General features: G+C 47.9%; 2 protein-coding genes across 2 annotated transcripts; one reads left to right on the forward strand and one right to left on the reverse strand.

Annotated features, from left to right (window-relative positions):
• Positions 1-1,549: 1,549 nt before the first annotated feature.
• Positions 1,550-5,522, forward strand: TRAPPC5 (trafficking protein particle complex 5). The gene is made up of 2 exons (XM_036754077.1): positions 1,550-1,622; positions 3,947-5,522. The coding sequence occupies exon 2, from the start codon at positions 3,970-3,972 to the stop codon at positions 4,534-4,536; it is 567 nt and encodes a 188-aa protein (XP_036609972.1). The 5' UTR covers positions 1,550-1,622; positions 3,947-3,969; the 3' UTR covers positions 4,537-5,522.
• A 3,113-nt stretch (positions 5,523-8,635) lies between these two features.
• Positions 8,636-19,344, reverse strand: FCER2 (Fc fragment of IgE receptor II). Its single transcript, XM_036754085.1, has 11 exons — positions 19,251-19,344; positions 16,020-16,136; positions 15,721-15,777; positions 15,146-15,208; positions 13,998-14,060; positions 13,214-13,276; positions 12,943-13,032; positions 12,382-12,486; positions 11,204-11,355; positions 10,744-10,850; positions 8,636-10,619 (listed from the first exon to the last, which is right to left on the reverse strand). The coding sequence occupies exons 1-11, from the start codon at positions 19,321-19,323 to the stop codon at positions 10,478-10,480; spliced, it is 1,032 nt and encodes a 343-aa protein (XP_036609980.1). The 5' UTR covers positions 19,324-19,344; the 3' UTR covers positions 8,636-10,477.
• Between the last annotated feature and the right edge of the window lie 3,244 nt (positions 19,345-22,588).

Raw genomic sequence — 22,588 nt, forward strand, 5'->3', positions numbered from 1 at the left:
TTATGAGCAACATTCTTAATAGATCTCACCACACCGAATATTCATCATCTCCAGACTACTTGGGATGAAAACCTTTCACAATACGGAGACCTTAAAGAGGAGATCAGAATCCTGTGGGAACAAGATAATTTCTCTGGGTCTCAGTTTCCTCATTTGTAAACTGAAGGGGAGGGCTGAACCAGATAGTCTCTTAGATCTCTTGTCATCCTGTCTGCAAGTGGAGTTAAGCTGAGGATGCTTTTGGTAAGCATACAGATGATGAATTTATATTCTAATACTTTTGTTAAGCTACAAAAAGTAATTATTTTATCCCTCTATGCAATAGTTTATAGAATATTAAATCGGAAAGAATGACAGTACATTGGTAGCTTGTCTGTTTCTCTCTGATCCCAATAACAAAAAGATGAAAAGAATAAGATGATGGTGATAATTGGCATGGGATGTAAACAGCTGGGCTCAAGACAGGGAAGGCTCTGCCTCCGACACATTCTTCCTGGTACATAGTAGAGACTTAATAAATACTAACCAGCTGCACAACAGGTGCTGATTTGCATCAGTAAAGGGAGTTTTCTCAAGGGGAGTTCACCCCACCAATGAAATTACAAATCTGTCCAAAAAAGTCATCTTGTCAGTTGGACAAACATTTATTAAGCTCCTACTATTTACCGGGTGTTGTGCTGGGTGCTGGGATCATGAAGTTAAAAATGATAGTCTCTACCCTCAAGGAGTTTATATACTACTAACAAAGGGATACACACACAGGTTATTATCGTTGTTATTAATAATCGTAGCTGACATACATACGTATGCATACATATACACATAAATTATGCGTGAGTGTGTGTGTGTGCGCGTGCGAGTATTTTCAAGATTTGCAAAGCCCTGTTATCCTGACAATGTGGCAAGTTGTACTACTGGTCACTGAAGGTACACTGCGGGAGGTGTGGTGTGAGAGAAAGCGTCTGCCTCGGGAATCAAGAGTACTGGGTTCAAATTGTGTCTCTGCTACTTGTTTTACCTTTCATATCATTAAACTTCCCTGGGTCTTAGTTTCCTTATTTGTTAAGTGTGTGTGTAGGTTGGACTAGATGGCCTCTGAGCTCTTTAAATATGATCATAATAACCAGAGTTCGGATTTCAAAAATGGCACGTATTTTTATAAAGCGCTTTCTTCGCAACAATCCCGGGAAACAGGTAACGGAAATTTTATTATCGAGACTTCGCAGAGAAGGAAACTGAGGCCCAGAAGGAAGCATGTGTCTAGACAGCTTTACATCGTGTTCCTATGGTCTTTTTATGTTTGAATGCTTCAGTTTCCTAAACGACCCCGGAGGTCGCTCTCCGGTACAAAACAGGATCTTAGAAAGAAAACGTCCCCGGCGCTTGCCCCGCCCCTTCACGCCTGCGCTCTCCCGTCAGGGCAGCTCCCTCTAGTACCCGTCCCCTCCTCTCATGCGCCTGCGCCCTCCGGTCCGGGTAATTCCTGCCGACACCCGCCCCCTCTCTCGGGTCTGGGCGGGTCTTGGCACGAGCTGACGGCTCCGTCTGCGCCTGCGCCCGCCGTGGTCTTTTACGGCCGCCGTAAAGAGGCTCTGCCTTCGGCTGCGGCTTGGAAGGGTTCGGTGAGTCTCCTCAGCCCCCGGCCCTCCTGTGCCCCCTGGACTCGTCCCTGTGCGAAGCCAGGCGGGGTTTCCCCGGCCCGGGAGCCGGAGTCTCGGGAGGCCGAGGCCTCGGGGCTCCCGGCCGGCCTGTGCTGTGCTGCTCGGGACGGCCGCTGCCCGTCTCTGGGCCCCCGCCTCACGCGGGCGATCTCCAAGCACCATTTGGGATTTCGGAGCCCCGGGCGTGGGGGGAGGGGCTGGAGGTGCGGGTGGGGTCATGTCCCGTGTCTAGGGGCACGTGGACAGTGCTACAGAGGTCACCATTCGATTTAGAGCAGGAAGGGACCTCCCAGAGCTCATTGAGCCCACCTCCCCTTATTTTACAGATGAAGAAACTGAGGCCCAGGAAGATTAAGGGACTTATCCAAGGTCACACAGGAAGGAAGTGGCGGGGTTAAGATTTGAATCTGGGACCTCCGTAGGGGTGGGGGTGAGTTGTAAGGGACATTCCAAGGGCCGAGGCGAGGAATGGATCTAGGCCAGGACGGGGGAACCCTGGACTTGAGGGGGGGGCGCTCTACCGAGACCCTGAAAATCAAGGGATGCAGTGACTTTCAGTCACAGAAAGCCTCTCCCCTCTCCTCCACCCTCTTCTCTGGAACCCCAGAGAGTTCAGATCCTTCGTCCTGACGTTTGCCGGCCGTGAGAGTCTAAGCAAGTCACTTAAACACTTGGTGCCTCAGCTTTCTCCTCTGTAAAGTGAAGATAAGAATAGCCCCTCCCCCCAGGGATGTTGCGAGGGTCAGATGAGATACTGTTCTGTAAACTCCGGGGCAAACCTTAAATGCTCCTGTTATTATGGTGGTTATTTATTAGGCCTTCAAGGACTTGTGATTGATCCTGAACTGGGCCAATGTTATTTGAGCTTATTATCAAAACCTTTGTCATGGAGATCAGGTCTTTTGTAGAGATTATCTGGAGCTGGAAGAAGAGTCGTTCCCATTGTCTTTGAGCCTCCTCATGTTTAGTTAGGTTGGTCCTTGGTCCTCTAACTTTGGATGGATCCAATATATGGGATGATCCGTATTGTCCCATTACTGATGAAATTGAAACGGAGTTAATTTGTTAACTCTTGGTTCAGATGCCCAGGGTCACATGCGAGGAAGCATCTGAGGCAGCGTTGGATATTGAGTCTTCTTAACTCCACACCACCTTGTACTTTTTGGGGGGGGGGGGGGAAGGCAGGGCAGTTGGGGTTAAGTGACTTGCCCAAGGTCACACAGCTAGTAAGTGTGTCAAGTGTCTGAGGTCGGATTTGAACTCAGGTCCTCCTGACTAAACGGCCGGTGCTCTACTCGCGCCGCCTAGCTGCCCCGACACCCTGTACTCTTTGCACCGTGTCACCTACAGGACAGAGAATGAAACAGGCCCAGAAAGATGTATGTGGTTAGGTAGTGGTTTGTATGGGAATTTAAGTGAACTGAAAGCTCAGCTTGAGGCAACAGTCTGACTGGACTGAGTTCGTTGAGAGGCCTGTGGTCCAGAATTCAGTTCAGTTCAAATCCATGCAATAAACATTTATTAAACATCTACTATATGCCCGAGGCTGGAGAAACAAAGACAAAAAAGGATATAATCCTGCTCTAGTCAGTCCATAGCTATAGTACTGTATCCCCAATATTTTGGGGCCACTTTTTAGGAAAGACATGGGCAGGTTGGCCAAAGCTAGTTCTGGAGGCTTCCCCCTAAGGTGACCCTATTTGATCTTATTCCTAGCACTCTAAGTGCCTCCCACTGATACAATTACAGATTGTTGTAACAAGTGGGAGCATGTCCAGAGAAAGTGACCATGGCAGTGAGGGAACTAGAGGAAGGAGCTGGCCCTGTTTGACCTGGAAAAGAGAAGACTTGGGATTGGTGGAATGCTTGGCTTTGAGCATATGAAGAGATAGCATGAGGTGGTGGGTGGAGAGTTGGGATCAAATCCAAGGAGACCAGCCTTGTTCCGATCTGGCATTCAGTACTAGCTCTGAGATCCTGGGTCAGTCATCTCCCCATCTGTGTGCCTTAGTACTAAGTCCAAGGCTGGTGAAGGGCTTGGATTAAATCCAAAGAGACCAGCCTTGTTCAGATCTGGCCTCCAGTACTAGCTGTGTGATCCTGGGTCAGTCATCTCCCCCCTGAGTGCCTTACTACTAAGTCCAAGGCTTAGATGACCTAGTCTATGATTCTGTGAAAGGGACTTGTTCTAGGTCACATAGGGGGTTAATGGTAGAATTGGAGCTAGAATGCAGACATCTGACTCCCTGCTCAGGGCTCTTACGCTATTGCTTCTTCCCCCCAAGGTTATTCCCACAGCCTAGAGGTCATGGATGCACGATTCACAAGGGGCAAGTCGGCCATCTTGGAGCGGTCACTAGTGAGGCCCAAGACGGAGGTGAGCCTGAGTGCCTTCTCCCTGCTGTTCTCGGAGCTGGTTCAGTATTGCCAGAATCGTGTGTACTCCGTGGCAGAGCTGCAGGCACGGCTGGCAGAACTGGGTCAGCAGGTAGGCGCCCGAGTGCTGGATGGCCTGGCCACTCGGGAGAAGGGCGGCCGACGGGAGACCCGGGTCCTGGGTGCACTGCTCTTTGTCAAGGGGGCAGTGTGGCGGGCGCTCTTTGGCAAGGAGGCAGACAAGCTGGAACAAGCCAATGATGATGACAAAACCTACTACATCATCGAGCGTGAGCCGCTCATCAACACCTACATCTCCGTGCCCAAGGAGAACAGCACGCTCAACTGTGCCAGCTTCACAGCAGGTGTGGTTGAAGCTGTACTCACCCACAGTGGCTTCCCTGCCAAAGTCACTGCCCACTGGCACAAGGGTACCACGCTCATGATCAAGTTCGACGAGGCTGTCATTGCCCGGGACCGCGCCCTGGATGGCCGCTGAACTGAGGACAGACTAGGGAATGAGAGGGCCAGGCCCTTCTTTGTATTTTGAGCCATGGCCCTTTGTACTCCTGGATTGTTCCCGTTGTCAGATGAGCAACCTTCTCTCTGCCCACCTGCCCCCAGTCTACTACGATGTGAACCCTCATCACTTCTTCTGACTCTTGACTCTCTGTGTTCAGTCACCAGGCCTTGTCCGTCTATAGGTTCTGGTGTTGGGAAGTATATTCCCTGGCATACTCAGGGACAAGGGGCTCAGGTTCCTCTAGGCTTGATCAGGCTAACCTCCACAGTCTGGGTTTGGCCTGTTTTTATTTTTTAATTTTTTGTGTCATCTCCTGCATGGTATGGGGATGAGTGGGGGTGGCAAGAGGGGAGGGTCTGGTTCCTGTCACCTGGGTTTTCTTAACCCTTGACTCTTCTCTGCCTGTTTTCTTGGGGACTCAGTGTAGGGGCTTCTGTATATTATCAGTTGAGGAAGAATCAGTGACACTAGCCGTTTCCCTTGAAGAAACTCTGCAATCCTCTTGTCCAGACCCTCTAGGGAATATTCTAGGGGTTATCAGTTTGGAGGATCTCATGGCTTTATATCTGCTTCCTGTGGTGGTTGGGGGGGGGTCCCACATGGTTCTGTCCCATGACACACTGGCTAGGGACCGGAAACTGAGCTGTCCCAATGGTTCTTACTTCTGCTTGAGTAGGGGTAGTTCCTTGATCAGCCCCAAACCTGGCCTTTTAGTAGCTATTCTACAGTCAGAAGTAGAAGGTTTGGGTTTCCATCCCAGTTCTAGGGAAGGTGTACGGTCAGATGTTTAATCTCTTTCTCACCCCAGGATTCCTCTGTCCTTTCTCAGTTCCTGCCCCTTTTCCCCTCACCCACCTGAGTCTTGGGTGATAGTACAGTCCTCATAATTTATTTTGGGGCTCTGAGGACAGTGAATTGCTGCTAGAACAGTGTGATGTACATTAAAACTAAGTGTTCCCGGAGATGTTGTCCTTTTCTTTCTTTGGTCACCTCACCTGGAGCAGAGCTTGCCATGCCTCCCATGGCTCCTGTCTTCTCTTCTCTTCCTGCCCTCCTCTGCGTTCTCGGATACTTCGTTGCCTGAGCTTGCAGGGATGCAGTTACAGCCCAGATTCCAAGTGGTCATGGGCTATGTGGGTGGGAAGAGGGGTTCAACCACCTCTTGTGCTTATCATCTCCCCAGCTCTGGGTGTTATAGTTGGTTTGCCTTGGGGAGTAGATGGTTAGGGATGTGAGCTTGGCCCCGCAGTCTGGGCCTGCCCCTGCCATCTTCATTTCACAAAACCTTTTTGGGATGCCCTCTTTGTGATGCCAAGCTTAGCACCATTTGGGGAGAGCCATTTAGGCTGAAGCTTGGTCTTCTCAAAGTTTGTTGGCTGAGTAAGTAGACAGAAGACATAGGGCCTTCTGCTGTCTGTATTGTAGTCACGTCCAGGAAGCAGTCTGGGAGCTCATGAGTTGGAGGAGCTAGGTTTGAATCCTCACTCTGTTCTTTTCTGTCTGTGATTTTGGACCAATCCCCTTCCCTCTCTGGACCTCCCTTTATTCAGGAAAATGAAGGGATTGGACTAGATGATCTCTGAGGCCCTATCCAACTTTACATCCTGTGACTCATTAGCGTTATGTTTATGCTTCATTTCCCAAACTAATTGTGTGTTTAGTGAAGAGGGCAGGCCTGGATTAAAGACTCCATTTGTCACTTAAAAAGCTCTCAGAAGTAGAAGTGGACTTGAAATACCATCTACACTTAAAGAAACTCTGAAACTATAGTTTCCCAAGGAACGCCTCTCCCCACCATCCTGCAATAGAAGTTGTCCTTGTAACAAAGAAATTTAATTAATCAAAACAAATCAACACTTTGGCTGTGTCTGACAAATTATGTTTCATTCTATACCTATAGTCCACCACCTCTCTACCAGAGGAGGGAGAGATGTCTCATTATTAATGCGTTGAAGTCTAGCTTTCCTGGTTTGTCGAGGTGATTCAATTCAGTTCAGCTCAATAAGCATTTATTAAACGTTTATTAAAAATCTTCTTTGTGCCAGGTACTGTGATAAGCTTGGCACAAAAACAAACGAGGAATAACCTTTGCCCTTAGGGAGCTTACAATCAGCCTGGTGGGGGGGGGTGGGGGTGATAGAATGGAGGAAACAACAGGTATACCGGTAATTAAATACAAAGTGTATACAAAAGTGCAAGACAATTTTTTTTCCCCAGGGTGGGGGGAACCCAAACAACTGGGTGAACCTGGAAAAACCTCTTATAGGAGGTGCCACTGGAGCAGAGCCTTAAAGGGATCTATCGATTTTAAGAGGTGGAGGTATGGAGAAAATGTTCTAGGCCACCTGTAGAAAGGTAAGGAAAAGGAGGTGGGGTGCCAGAAGGCCAGTTTTACAGGAGTATAATGCGTGAGAGGGTGTAATGAGAACTCAGTCTGAAAAGGGAGGTTGGAGGTAGATTGTGAAGGGTCTGTATTTGATCCTAGAAGCAGTAGGGAGCAGTCGATGCTTTTTGAGCAGGCAGTGACATGGTCAGATCTGGGCCTTAGCGTTTATTCTGTTTGCTGTCGTTTGGAAGATGGGCTGGGGCAACGAGAGACTTGTTTGGAGGCTGTTGGAAGTGGTTGAGGAGAGAGGGGATGAGGGCCTGAGTTAGGGGGGTAGCTTTGAGTGGGGAGAAGGGATCAGATGTGAAGGATGGTACTTAAGTAGGATTAGCAAGACTTGGTAATTGATTAAATGTGAGGGGTGAGGGTGCATGAAGGATCGAGAATGACTTCCATTTGTGAGCCTGTATGCCTGGAAGTTTGATGGTGCTCTGGACAGAAGGAGGGGAATTAGAAGAAGAGGTGGGTGGGCTTAAGGGGAAAGATCAATTCAGTTCAGGACTTGCTGAGTTTGAGATTGTGATGGGTCATTAAGGTTGGGGGATACCCCTGTGGGGTTAGGATTGGAGCTCAGGAGGTAGATGAGAACTTAATAGGTAGATATGGGAGCCATGTGCATGTAGATAATAGTAGAACTTATTGGAACTGATGAGACAAAAATTTAGATAGTGGGTAGTGAGAAAGGAGAAGAGGGCGATCGAGGTGAGGACAGATCCCTGGGATACAGAGTTCTGATGCCTTTGGTCCTTTTTCCTTTACCTACTTACTCACTTTTATTCTCTTGGTTCTCTTCCCTTCTAACTACATCATCTCATGCAAGTCTTCTCAGATTTCTCCAAATTCTTCATTTTTTCTCTTACAGCACAAAAATATTCAGTTGCATTCACATACTGTGGTTTGTTCAGCCATACCTTAGTTGATGGGCACCTACTTTTTCTAGAATTTGCTGCCATAAAAATTACCCTTATAATTAAATACTTTGGTATATTTAGGACCTTTTCCTCTGAGACCATCTAGTCCAACTCCACATGGAAAACAACCCCAGAGAGGGAAAGCATGCTTGTACATCAAGTCAGTTGGCAGCATGGCGGTTAGACCTGGTGTGTTGAGTCTTGACTGTCACTCACCTACTTTGTGGCCTGGGGCCCTTTGTAGGCCTTATTTTCCCTCTTTACAAAATGAGGAATTTGGATTCGCTGATCTCTAAGCCCCTTCTAGTGTTAGTTTCTGTGACTGCCACTAGTTAATGGCTTTATTTCCATTGGCATGTTTGAATGACCCAAGTCTTTTGTTTTGCCCCAAGCAGTTACTCATGGCTAGTTTTCCCACAGCCAAGGGGGATGCCACCCATTGCTTATAGAGTCCAAGGGCTCTTGCACCTCCTCTTGGCCTTATGCCAGTGAGTCATCTTGAAGACTGAATGGGGAACAGGAGAGGATAGTACTTCCAAGCTGAGGATTAGGTCCTTATGGGCCTGTGGGGAAGGTCCCCTGCATCAGCATGAACATAGACAGCTTGGAAGGATCTCCAGTCAGTAGTTCAGTCAGATTGTGGTCCTTTCTGACAGCTCCTGTTCTCTGGATGTGTCTGGGCAGCTGGGGGCCTGAGGAGTAAGGGAGCCAAGGCCTGTTAATGAAATCCCAGCCCTGAGTTTCTCATTAGAGAGGGTACTGTACACTGCACACAGGATGTCCTTGATGAACGTTTGTTGAATCATTGAGCTGAGGAGATTTCAGGATAAAACAACAGGAGGCTTTTGTTGTCAATAGATGCAGAAATGAGACTAGTTTGTACTGGGAATGTGCTACATTCTGGGGCTGGGAGGAGAAAGGGTCAGCACTTCATCTGGGCAAAAACAAGCCTGGGAAAGTAGTCACGAGAGTTCAAGGTTTGGCCAGGGGGGCCAGGGGAGGGCCAAGCAGCTCTTCTGTGATCAGTCCTGGAAGAGTTCCCAGAGAAGCTGTCACTAATTCTTTAAGTGATGAGGGAGGGACAAGGGCAGCAGTTTGTTAGTGAGTTAGGCCAGACTCTACCTGCACTGTCATGATGGGAAGGTCCCATACAGAGCGCTGCATTACAAGATTTGGAACCAGAAGGGGCCTTTGAGAGCCTTCTGGCCAACCTCATTTTTATACAAGAGGAAACTGAGGGTCAGAGGAGAGAGACTTGTACAGCAAGGCTCTGGTGGACCCTGGCAGGCTGCCCTGGCTAGCAGGCCAAAGGGCTTGTGAGCTTCTGAATCATATGCATTTTTGGGGCAGGGAGGTCACAGACTGACAGGACCTGGGCCAAACTAGTGCAAAAGGGATCTGCACAGGCTTTGGGGAGAAAGCCTTGGGTCTGGAGTCAGAAGAACTGGGCTCCAACCTCAGCCCTGCCACTTATTTCTACCTGTAGATCCTGAGTGAATCACTTCTCTCTGGGCCACGTTTTCCCCAAATGTAAGATGAGGAGATTCAACTGATTGATCTGTAAGGGCTTATCCATCTCCAAATCCTATGGGAGGCAGATAATTGACTATTCTCTCTATATATATTTGCTCTTTCAAGCCTCCTGAAGACACCAGGGACCAGGATTTGATGATAACCCCAGAAAACCTGCAGCCTCTTGTGTGTCTAGGAGAGGAACTGAGGGATGGAGAGCAAAAGTGAGACTTGGGGAATGAGGTCTGGTGGGGTGGGGGTGAGGTCAGGTGGGGACCTTGGGATGTGGCTTATCAAAGAGCTAGATTTGGCTGTGGTTCAGGTGGGTTTGCAGTCCTAGACCCTTAGTGTGCCATAGGCTGGGCTAGAAGCCTTAGTGCTCCCATCTATAAATGGGGTGGCTGCTTTTGAACCTAGGTCTGAGCCTGGTCAGATCAGAATCAGAGGTCGTGAGGGAAACCCAGGAAGCTTCTGGTTGCAGAAGAACTGAGAAAAAATCTCTAGCTTCTCAGGTCAGTGGTGGGCTGCTGTTGACCTGGCCTGTGAACACAATTCTTCCTTGAGAGAAGAAGAGTGTGAAGTTGACCTCATTCTTTGACCCACTGGGGCAGAGTGGGAGGAAGGGAAGCATCAGGACAAAGTCAGCCTTCCCTGGCATGCCTTGGAAACTCTATCCAAGAGTCTTTGGTGGGTGAGGAAGCAGGTAAGAGTGTGAATATCTGGACATCTTGGGATGGAAGGCCGAGAGTTTAGGGAAGGTTGGGACTGGAGGTCTGGCCTTTCCTTCAACCTCAGGGAAAGTGGGTGCTAGGAGGGGGGTTGTCATTCTTTCCCAGCTCAGGGAAGGGACTAGAGTCTGGGGTTGGGGGTTTGAGTCCTAGTGCAGGAGTAGGAAGGCCTGGAATAGGACAAAGAGCCAAGAGAATGGGAGGGCCAGAAGCTGGGACAGGATACAGGATCAGGGACATAAGGTTTCAAGTCTGGGATTAGGAGGGGAATTCCTTCCTGTTCCTTCTTGAGGAGAAATGAGAAACCTTTTGACCCTGCTATGTCAGGGCCAAAGCTGGGTGCTAGCCTTAGGTTGTAGGCCTTGGGTCATGGTCAGTGGTCAGCACGTTGCTAGCTTCTCACAGATCCAGCCATCCTGTTGCCCCCGGCAGTAGGCATCATTCCAACGGCCATTGTTGGCACGCATCAACACGCAGTCCTCCCCCTGACCCTGGTTGTTGGGCTCCCCTGGGCTCCAGTTGCTGAAATGCAGATAATTTCCAGAGGGGGAGGGGGAGAGGGAAATTGAGATTCTGTAATTGCCCTATGGGCCCTGGCTTTTAGCTTCCACTCCATCCCACTTCCTTGGATCTTCTCCCAACTCACCTGTAGCTCAGGGGACTCCCATCCACCCATAAAAACTCTCCTTCTATGTCCAGGTCTCGGAGGCCAATCCAGGAACTCTTCTTGTTGGCCTTCTGGGTTAGGAAGGCCTGAAGAAAGGTCAAGCAATTGGTTAGAGCCCCCAAGAGTAAGGGCCAGGATGTCTGAGTCCCCAGGCTTGCCTCCCTTGGGACCCATCACTTCCTGGGGTATCAGACATCCTTTTTACAGACCCCCTCAATCTTTTCCCCTAAGCAGAGCCATTTCATTCTAACCCCATCAGTCTAGTCCCCTGAAAAGGGAGGGAAGCATCCCTGGAGCTTCTCAGGGCTAGGCCCTTAATCCCTACTAAAACCCTTTACATTCGAGAAGAAGCCTATCCTGGAGCCTGCTGTGGTCACTCAGCTTCCCTTTTTCAGCTCAGCTCAGCCCACCTTCAGTTTTAGGCCCTGAGATGTCCTACCTGCTCCTCTTTGCTTTTGATGCTGACCAGCCGGCCCGTGAGGTTGATGCAGGCAAACTTTGCCTGGGACCATGTCTTAGGCTCGTTCCCAAAAAAGTAGCATTTTTTCTGGAACAGTTGCCAGTTTTCTGGGCAATTTGTGCAGATAGAGCCTATAGCAAGAGAAAGAGGCAAGCAAAGGGGTCAGGGCATAGAAAACTTCCAGCCACCACTCATGGCCACCTTCAGGATTTTTCTTGTGAGCAAATGGAGCCTAAGATAAGGAAAGAAGCACAGAATCTTATAATTGGAAAGGATCTTGGAGGCCATCGTGACTCTCATCACATCACTCCCATCACTGCTGTTGATCGCCATTAACATCCTCATCTCCACTGTCATTGCCATTCTCACCATCGCCATCATTACCATTATCACCTCCACCATCACAATAGTCACTATTAATGTCACCACCACCATCACTGTCATCATCAACCTAATCACTGCCACCATCATCATTGTCTTTATTACCTTCACTACCACCACTTCCACCAGGTGGCTAGGTGGTGCGGTGGATAGAGAGCTGGCTCTGAAGTCAGGAAGATTTGAGTTCAAATCCAGCCTCAGATACTTACTAGCTGTGTGACCCTGGGTAAATCACTCTGTTTGCCTCGACTGTAAAATGGGGATAATAGGACCTACCTCCCAGAATTGTTATGAGGATCAAGTGAGATAATATTTGTAAAGGGCTTAGGACAGTGCCTGGCACATAGTATGCCCTTGTTCCCTTCTCCCCTTCCACCATCACCAACAGTCACTACCACTACTACCCCATCATTGTTTAATATCGCTGTTAGCATCACTGATGCCATTATCATTATAACTGCCATTATCACCACCACTGTCATTGTCAACATCACCAGAGGTGTCACCATCATCACCACCACTGCCAATTCCATTATCACCAACATCACAACCACTGACTTCATCATCTTCACCATTGTTTCCAATAATAGCACCACATCATCCTTTCAATCTCTTTACCATCATCAATATCACCATCACCAGCATCACCAGCACTCCTCCACCATATCATGATCCATTGTCTCTATTAACATCACCACCATCAGCATCATCATCGCCAACATCATCATGACTATGAGTACCACCAACATCATCAATCTTTGTTCTCAGTTTCTCACCCTGGGTTGGCATGGCTGTGTGGTCTTCTTCAAGCCTGTCCAGTCCTTGGGAGAGCTGAGAAGCAGTGGAGTTTGGGGAGGGGGAAGAGGGGAGAACTGTCCGTCCTAGGCAGAGGAGCCATCACCACCGTTACTATTCTCACCATCATCACCAGCAACTACTACCATCATCACTAAAGTATTAAGTGTGGATGACTTAGTTTGGACAGTGGCTGGACAACCCCTTGTTGGGTAAACTGTAGAAGTGATCCCTGTCTTGAGAAGGAGTTTGGATTAGAAACATTGGAAGGTTCTACCCTTGGGGTCTGAGACTGGGATCTATGAGAGAAGAGGAGAGCAGGGGAAGGTGTGGTAGAAAATGAAAAAGGAAGATAGAAGTGGTAACACAGAAACTATTGCTGAATCCAGAAAGGCTGAAGGGTGGAGATGAAGCTTTGGCCCCACTCACCAGGTTCCAGGGAGTCTGTTGGGTCTGATTATTCAGCTTTGAGGAAAGGGCTACATGGAGGAGTAAAAGGGAACTGAATGGGGAAAGCTTGGAGGGGAAGATCCAGCCCTCACCATTTGCCCTTTGGAATTCAGTCCAAAGCTTCTCGATCTCTTCCTGCAGTTTTCCCCGAGCCTGAATAGCCGCGTTCTTCTCATTCAGCACTGCAGATATTGGGGACATTGGGGATGGGAGAGCAGCATTTAGTATTGACATCTTTCTGGGATCAAGGTCATCTCTCCACTCTTCCTTCACTCTTTTCTGTCCCCTTCCTTCAGGACTTGGTTCTGTGTTCCCACAGGCCTCTATTCCTGCAACCCTCCTCCTTTATCCCCAGCTTCTTACCCTGGGACTTGAAGGCTGTTCTCTCTTCTTCAAGTCTGTCCAGTTGTTGATAAATCTGAGAAGCTGGGGTGGGGGAGGGGAAGAGGGGAAAACTGTCCATTTTAGGCAAAGGGATAATCCATGAAACCACCATCCCCTTAGGACCTCCATCCCTCATATCCTTGACAACCTCCTCTCATATTCCTCCTCTCCAAGGGCTCCCTCCCATGTATCTTACGTTCCTTAGGATCCTCATTTCTCATGTCTGTTGCTCCTCATCTTTTGTGTTCCCCCAGCCACTATATTATCCATTCCCCTATTTGACATCCCCCGTATCTCTAAGCCCTGAGATCTTAAGGCTATCTGTTCAGCTGGTAGTTCCCTCAGGGTCTTGGAAAACTGACTTTTGAAGAACAGGGTTGGTTTGTGGGGGCAAACTTTCCCTTCTGCGCAGAAGGTCTTTGAGTTTCCCTGTCCCCATTTCCTTGCCCTGTGATCCTCTGTGCAGCCTAGGGGCCACCACAGGTGAACTCCTAAACACATTTCTCTGGATTGATTCATGCTTCCTCCCTTCTCCAGGGCTGATGCCTCTGGGCCTCTGCTATTCTACACCTTTGCCCCACTCCATTGAGAGACTGAACCAGCTCAGAGGCTGGTGCCAGACTCTGGGGCCCAAAGGCATAAATTCGTGATCAAGGAGTCTTGGAGAAAGCTCAGGTGTTCACCTTTGCTACCAAGGAAGGCAAAGATCCTTCATACTTTGTCCTCAGCAAAAGGCTGCCCTCCCATTGTGGAACTTTCTCACCTTTAGATTTCAGGGTTGTTTGGTCTTCCTGGAGTTTGTTCAGGGCCTTGGAGAGCTGAGGGACTTCAAGGGAAAGTGAGAACAAGGTTGGTCTTGGGGATGGATGCTACCTCCAGAACAGAGGGTCTGTCTGCAGTCCTAGTTCCCATCCAGGGCCAGGGATTTGGAAGGGAGCTCATAGTCTGTCTCTTGAACAGAACTCACTCTGCCACCTCTATCTCCAATAAGTGGTCATTTCATCTCTGGTGGAAGATCTCTAGAGGGCTTCTAAGGGTAGCCCATTTCAGGTTTGGGACAAGCATGTTTGTTAGGAAACTTTTCCTTATAGCGAGTCTAAATTTGCCTCTTTGTAATTTCTAGCTTCCACTACTGGTTCTGCCTTCTGGGGTCAAGCAGAATATGTCTCTTCTCTCTCTTTGACAACTCTGCAAATGCTTGAAGACAGCTCTCAATTTCCCTCTTCTCTTCACTACATTAGATATCCCTGCTTGCTTCAACTAAGCCTCACAGGCATGAACTGAGGCTCTCTGCTATCCTTGCTGCTCTCTGAGACAATTTCCAGAAAGACAGTCAGTGTCTTCCCCAAATGGTGGTCCCTGTAATGGAACGTGATACTGATGAGGTCTGACCAGTATAGCACAATGGGACATCACCTTTACCACCACCACCAATCCTGGACACTAGAGCTCTCTCAATGCAGCTTAAGAACATGTTCATTGTTTTGGCTGTCACATCACACAGTTGATCCATAGTCCACTAAATCTCCAGGTCTTTTTTGGGGAGAGAAGGGGAGGGGATCAGGCCTCTCCTCACAGGTCTTGGTGGAATGGGAGAGAGATTGGTGAAGTCATATCCCATGTGTCAGCCCATTATCCTATGGGATGTCCCCAGGGACTGGTAGGGCAGAATGACCTGTCTTTGTCATATGGGCTCAGAGAGGGGTAGGGACTTCCTCAAGGTAGCACAGCTTCTCTACACTAACCCTCCCCCAGCTCCCACGTGTCATCTCCTCAGCCTGGTCTTAATATTGCATCCTGGCCTTCATGTTGACATGGATCTGTCTCCCCTGTTCTTCCATAAACCCTCAGGGCTCTGGCTGAGACCCATTCCTCCAGTGTGACCCCAGATACACCCAGCCTGAGATTCACCATTGTTTTTGAGGTCCCACTGATCCACCTGTAGCCGCCTGATGATAGTCACAATCCCAGAGTCTGAAAGAAGAAAGAGGAGAAAGTCAGGGCTTGGGCCAGAAGAGTCATTCCAGGAGATATGGGGTGGGATGACATTCTAGGAGACCATCTATCCAAGAAGTCATTCTGTGATCTGGGGGTAGGGGTGTGATTTTTATGGATCAGCGATTATTTCAGGGTTAATAGGTCATGCCTTACAAGGGCGCAGAGTCGTTCTGGGTTCTACAAGCCTAGGCAAGAGGAACATGAAAACACACAGAGTTGAAGAGTCCAGAGACTTGAGTTCTAGTCTAAGCTTTGCCACTAATTAGTCATGTGGGCTTGGACGAGTCATGTTCCTCTCCAGGGGCTGAAAGTTCCTCATCTGCAAAATGTATTGGTTGTGTGCTCTGTGATTCTGGGAGGTGGGGAGGGGTGGTATTGGGAAATAAAAGAGAATCATGGGGTGAAGCTAAGAGGCAGCTGGGATCCTTGGGTCCAGGACTGAGGAGGGGAATACAACATCTTAGGGTCTCATTGGGTGGTATACATACCATTGTGATACACACAGGATTCCTGAAGCTTCTCCAAGTCCTGGGCTATCTCTTTGACTAGAGGAATCAGGGCAATGTGAGTGCTCACCTTTTTTACATCCCCCTTCCCTGGGCCCAACTTTCTTCCCCACCCTTACCCCCACCCCCACCATCACCCTCACCCCCACCCCCATAGCCTTTGAGGCCTTTTCATTGGGTTTTCAGGTTAATCATTTAAAGAATGAGTCCTGGAGTAAGAAGTAGGGGCCAGAGGGCCCTGAATGGAGGGGTGGGGGGTGTAGGGGTGGTGAGATTCTTACACCGAGTTAGGAACAAGAATAGGAGTGCTCCCCATAGGGCCACGGAGATCAGCAACACAAAGATAAAGAGAAGTACACTCTTCCCACAGGTCTTCTGGCCAGGCAGCTTAGTGAATCCTGGGAGCCAGGGGAAGAAGATAAGAGGAAGAGATGAAGGATGGGTTTGGGGAAACATGATCCAGACACAGGAGATTTGCGGAAGTAAGGCTCTGGCTCTCTGTCCCATGACTTAGTCTGGCACTGGGCCTTCATCTTGGCTCATGGACAGCCTGACCTCTGTCTCTTTCCTCTTGAGTCCAAGACTCAGGGTTCCTTAGGCAGGTGAAGAGACCCTGAGTGAGGCAGGCTAGCCAGGGAGGGCCCATTAGAAGGATTCCTTCAGTATAGAATTCAATTCAGCTAGCATTTGTTAAGCTCCTATCGTGTGCCCAGAACTATGGTAGACCTTGAGGATATAGAAACAAAAATACAAATATAATTTACAGATGAAGAAAGTTGTTCATGGTAATGGAAGCATTAAATGTCTGTTAGGGTAAGATTTGAACCCAAATACTCTGACTCCGTTGGAAAAGATGCTGATGGTGGGAAAGATTGAAGGCAAAAGGAAAAGGGGATGGCAGAGAATGAGATGGCTAGATAGTGTCATGGAAACAAAGAACATGAGCTCGGACAGACTTTGGAAGACAGTAGAGGACAGAAGGTCCTGGCATGCTATGGTTCAGGGGGTTACAGAGTCGGATATGACTGGACGACTGAAGAACAACGAGCTCTGACATCGAATACAATACTCTTATTGTATGACCCTGTCAGCTTGGCCATGTGGGCCCATGCCCTTGAGTTGGAGAGATGCTCGTTGTTTGACAGTTCCCTTAGTTATTGGTTCAGGGCAGGAAGGAACTTGGGGGTTCTGAGGTGAAGAGCTGGAGCAGCCACATACTCTCCTGGCCTTTTCTGTCCCCATTACTGGAGCCCCAGTCTCTGGTCCTTCCAACTTCCCTGAGGCTGGTTCAGCCCTAGTTCCCTAAATCCCAGATGATTCTCCCCTCCTTGCTTCTTCCCTATTGCCTGTGATTCTGATCCTACCTTCATTGACTGGTTCCCTGCTTCAACCCACTACCACCTTTAGTTGCCCAATTAGAATCATGGAACCACAGAATGTTAGAGTTGGAAGGGACCATAGAGGCCGTCCAGCCCAGCCCACACTCAGATAAGGATTTCTGCTATTGTATACTAGACAAGTGGTCCTCTAACACCTCTGCTTGGAGACCTCCAGGGCAGGGGCAGTCTGCTCCATTTAGGAATGTCTAGCGCTCTGTTCTCCAACTCTTGGATCTGTCCTTGCCTGTGTCTCCCATACCTGGATCTCCCCATTATCATCTGTTTATATCTATATCATCTATATCTATTTCCCTATTCATATAGATAGGAATATGTGTTTGTGTGTACATGTGTATATATACACACATGTATACGCATGTATGTGTGTGTATATATACATATACACACACATACATATCTATATCTATAGATTTATAGGTATAGATGTTTGTAGTTTTTTTGGCAGGGGGTAGGCGAACTGGCTCTCCCAACCTCACCCAGACTGGAAGTGCAGTGGCCACTCATTAATCTAACCCCATTACTGATCGACATGGGACCTTTGACCTGCTCTTTTTCTGATTTGAGCCTGTTCTATGCTCCTTAGGCACCCTGGTGGCCCTTTGCTACTAGGGGCTTACCATTGGTATAGGACTTAGTCTAGAGCCAGGGGTAGAGAGCCTGTGGCCTTCTAGGTCCTTGGGTGTGGCCTTTTTACTGAGTCCACATTCTACAGAATAAATCCTTTTATGAAGGGGATTTGTTCTGTGAAGTTTGGATTCAGTCAGAGGGTCTCACTTGAGGACCTAGAGGGCCACATGTGGCCTCGAGGCCACAGGTTCCCCACCCCTGGTCTAGACTCCTGATAGCTTGGTCCATTGGATCTCAGAACTCTTGAGCTCAAGTTATTCACCATCCTCAGCCTCCTTAGCAAGGATTACAAGCATGCACCATTCTCATATGCGTGCTCAGCTCCATTCTCATATTCTGCATCTTTCCATATTCTGGTCTTTAAATTCCTTTAATACTGTCTCTCTGTTATCGCATGTGCCTGTCTCTGGTGTCTGCTGCTACCTGTGTGACCTTGCACTAGCTAGGTGACTTAGTGGATAGAATGACAGACTAGGAGTCAGGAAGTCCTGAGTTCAAAATCCTGCCCTTGCATCTTTCCTAGGTGTGGTCCTGGGCTAGTCCCTTTACCTCTGTCTGCCTCAAATTTTTAATCTGTAAAATGGGAATCATAACAGCACATATCTCACAAGTTTGTTGTGAGGCTCAAATGAGATAATATTTATAAAGTGCTTTGCAAATCTCAATGAACTATATACATGTTTACTATTAAGACAGCCTCTATAGGTCTCAGTTTACTCATCTATAAAATGAATTAGTTGGACTAGGTGACCTCTGAGCATCCTTTCAGCCCTGTGACCTCATTTCCCTCTCTTCCCATATCCCAAACCCTATTCCCTAAGAGCATACCTCCCTGCCTCTCCATTTCCACACCCTAAATTCTCTTCTCCTCTCTTAACCCCCCAAGTCTGGAGTGCTTTTGTTCTTGTCATAGGATCCTAGGGACTAGAGCCTTAGAGATCATTCTAGCAAAAACCTCCCATTTTATGTATGAGTAAACAGAGGTCCAGAGAAGGGATGGGAGTCTCTCCTCTCTTCCCCCCTACCCTTCTCAATCACTAGCATTATAACAGAGAGATGAATTTGGAGTCAGAAAGATCTGGCTTTGAATTCTGCCTCAGATACCAGCTCTGTGACCTTGGGCAAGTCACTTAACTTCCCTGTGCCTTGGCTTCCTCATCTGTAAAGTGAATACCTCTAAGGACTCTTCCAACTCTAAATCTGTGATCTTTTGATCCTCCCAAGAATCAGAAGATGGGGTACCTGGGGAAGGTCTAACCTAGTCTCAGATAGCCTGGTTGTGGAACATGAGCCATGGAAGGGTGCCATCCCATGGGGCTCTGGTAGCCATCAGGCCCTGGAAAGCCCACTGAATGCCAAGAGCCTGAGGTTCGCTGGGTGAGAGAGGAAGGCAGAAGGTACAACACAGCTAGCTTCTAGTCATCTCTAGAACTCCCAGTCCCTCCTATCCCCTACCCCATCCCCCCTCCACACATATGCCCTCACCCTGGCTTCTTGGGGACATCCTGCTGAATTCCACTTGCTCTGAGCTGCCGTTCCACTTGGCCTCTGGCTCCATCAGAGCTTTGGAGGCTACAGCCTGGTTTTGTAGTGGGGAAGAATGACTAAAGGGAGGAGGGCGGGGCCTTTGCTCGGAAAGTCACAATAAGGTTTTCTTCTTCCCTCTGTTCCTCTTCTTCCTGCACTCATACTTTCCTAGAAATCCCCAGGATTAGGACAGAGGAGAAAGCTCAGGACTCTCTAGTGATCTCCCTGCCCCTCTTCCCTCCATCATGCTCAGGCATAGGAGGGTGAGTCCTAAAAGAATTTGGGCTGAGCATAAACAAATGCACATGAGTTCTCTCCTCCTCCCAGTCTTACCCTTCTTCCCGGTTCTTCTCCTGTGTCTGTTGCTGTTAGGGCTAAGGCTATTAGAGACACCAGTCAGTATTAGGGTGTTGGCAGAGGTGTAGTGACCTTGCCTAGCTTTCCTTCTACATCTTCCCCGACAGGAGTCCTCTAGCATCTGCCAAAGAGCCTGTGGGGGCAAGCCATTCCATTGTTAGGGCACGAGTCAGGGTCAGGTCCTTGGTTAAGGGTAGAAGGGTTAGGTTAGGGTCAGAGGGAGGGTTTGAGTAAAAGTCAGGAGTCAACAATTTAGTTCAATCCAGCAAAACAGCTGTGATAAGAATCTTCTTAAAGGGCGTCTGACCATGTGCCAGTCCGCCAAATTCCCCTTCCCCTCTCCCCAAATTCAATCAACTCGACTGTCTGCGTGTTGCCTCCAGGATCAAACACAAAGTCTTCTGTTTGACTTCAAAGCTTTTCATAACCCATCCCCTTCTTACCTTTACAACATCTTTTTCTGTCCTCTTCCATAGACTCTGTGATGCAATGACAAAGGTCTCCTTGCTGTTCTTAGTATTAGACACCCCATCTCCTGACTCCAGGTAATTCTGCTTACTGTGCCCCATGCCTGGACCTCTCTCTCTCTTTATCTCTGCCTCCCAACTTCCCCAGCTTCCTTCAAGTCTCAGCTAAAGTCCCACTTTTTACAAGAAGCCTTTCCTGATCTCTTTTAATTCTAGTCCCTTTCCTCAGTGGATTATCTTCGTATTTGCCCTGTTTCTATCGTTTGTACATAGTCATTTGCGTGTTAAACCCTGTTAGACTGTGAGCTCTTTGGAAGCAAGAACTGTATTTTGCCTTTTTTCATATTTCCAGCATTTAGCACAGTACTTGGCACACAGTAGGGGTTTATTAAATGCTTGTTGACTATTAACTGACATTTCTTAAGCACCTACTGTGTGTTGGGCAATATGCTAAGCAATGAGGAGGCAAAGAACAAAACGGGAAATGATCCTACCCTCAAAGAGCTCCTACTCTTCTAAGGCAATACAATACACAGGTTCAGGAAAAGCAACAATCATGCAAAGTCATTTCACAAGAGAGAGAGCACCAACAATTGGGGGAGGAAGGAGAATTGGGGAAAGCCTCATGTTGGAGGAGGTGGCACCTGAGCTGATCTTTGGAAGAAGCCGGGGACTTGGAGATGAGACAGAGGTCCAGAGTGAGTGCATTCCAGGCATGAGGGACCATCTGTGCCAAGGCACAAAATTAGGGATGGAATGTTGTGCAAAGGGATAGATAGCCATCAAGTGAGCCTGACCAGAACAGAGGGCATAGAAGAGGAATAAAATGAAATGAGGTGAGAAAAGCAGACTGGATTCAGATTGTGAAGAACTTTAAACGTCAGGCTGATGACTTTGTATTTTATTCTAAATCGTAATAATTGAGATCATTTATTTATTTAGAGTTCAAAGTACTTTACCTATGTTATCTTATTCATTCTTCGTAGAAACCCTGGGAGGTAGATGCCATTTTTATCCCCATTTTACAGATGAGGAAACTTGAGATAGACAGAGTTGAAGTGACTTTCCAAGGGTTACACAGCTAATATATGTCTGAGGAAGAATTTGAACTTGTTTTCCTGACTCCAACGATTTTACAGTTGTACCTAGCTGTAATTCTAAAGACCAGAGGGAGCCCCTAAAGATTCTTGAATAGGGGAATAATGTGGTCAGGTCTGTATTTTAAGAAGAGCAGTTTGGCAGCTGTGTGGAGTATCTCTGGGAGGGGGAATGATGAGAAACACTGGGGAGGCTATTGCAATTGTCTAACTGAGAGCTAATGAGGGCCTTCTAGAGTGGTGGCTGTGTGAGTAGAGAGGAAAGGGGCATATGGTAAGATGTATTGTGGAGATAGAATTGGAAGGATTTGGCAATTGATGGTGTATGGTAAATGAGAGAGAAGGAAAAGTGAATTAGGATTTCCAAGATTTTGAACCTTGGTGACCAAGGATGTTAAGGATGCCCTTAACAAGAATAGTTCACCATTTGTAAAGTTCCTACTATGTGTAAGACTAGGTCAGGGTTTAGAGTTTAGGTTGACATTTAAGATCACCTATAAGTGTAGAGTGAAGGTCAATGTTTGGTGTTAGTGCTTAGGGTCAGGTTGAAGGTTAGTATTGAGCTTTCTGGGACCTGATTTTTTCCCCACTCGGTAGTATTTGAGGTAGATCCATCCATCCTGGGTCTCCTGTGGTGTCTCCCAGATCTCTCCAATTTTTCCCAGTAGGTCAGGCAAGAGCATGGTGATTTGAGTGGAAGGAGGGGACCACAGATAGAATAGGGTGGTGGGAGTTGGCATCCATCCCACCTTCTCCTTGACCCCCAAGATCCCCTACGGGATGCTGTTCATCTGGGCACAGTCTAAGTTTCCTGGTTATTGTTGTTGGAGATGGGAAGTTGATAGGGATTTTGGGGGTAGTTTAAAGGAAGGGGAGAGTCTGACACCCCTTCTGCTGTTGTTTTGCTGAGTTGCACTGATGGGTTGAGGAGGGGAGGGGGAAGAGGGAAATGATGGGAAAGCTGAGTCAAAGGCACATTTTGTAAACCACCATGTAACCACATGTAACCACCACGGGGAGGTCAAAGAATTGATATAAATAAAAATACAATCAGCTCTTTCCTTGGTAGAGCAAAATTGGCTGTCCTCCAGGGGAATGGCTGAATAAAATGTGGCACATGAATAGGATAGAATGCTATTTTGCCATAATAAATGGTGAAATGGATAATTTCAGAGAAACCTGGGAAGACCTCTGAACTGATACAGAGCAAAGTGAGCAGAACCTGGGGAACAATTTTTATAGTGATAACATTTTAGAGGAAAAACACTTTGAAAGATTTTAGAACTCTGATCTGATCAATGAGAAACCATGAAGATGATACACACGCCACTCACTTCTTGACAGAGAGATGATGAACTTAAAATGCAGAGAGAGA

The sequence above is a fragment of the Trichosurus vulpecula genome, chromosome 1, assembly GCF_011100635.1.
Source record: "Trichosurus vulpecula isolate mTriVul1 chromosome 1, mTriVul1.pri, whole genome shotgun sequence".
In the NCBI taxonomy this organism is placed as follows: Eukaryota; Metazoa; Chordata; class Mammalia; order Diprotodontia; family Phalangeridae; genus Trichosurus; species Trichosurus vulpecula.

Excerpts from the sequence above, each read along its gene's own strand:
- TRAPPC5 (XM_036754077.1), top strand. The coding sequence starts at position 3,970 with ATGGATGCACGATTCACAAGGGGCAAGTCGGCCATCTTGGAGCGGTCA.
- FCER2 (XM_036754085.1), bottom strand. The coding sequence starts at position 19,323 with ATGGAGCCAGAGGCCAAGTGGAACGGCAGCTCAGAGCAAGTGGAATTC. Across the intron at positions 16,137-19,250 it reads GATGTCCCCAAGAAGCCAGG|GATTCACTAAGCTGCCTGGC; the intron begins GTGAGGGCATAT and ends CCTGGCTCCCAG. Across the intron at positions 11,356-12,381 it reads CACAGCCATGCCAACCCAGG|GCTCTATCTGCACAAATTGC; the intron begins GTGAGAAACTGA and ends CTCTTGCTATAG.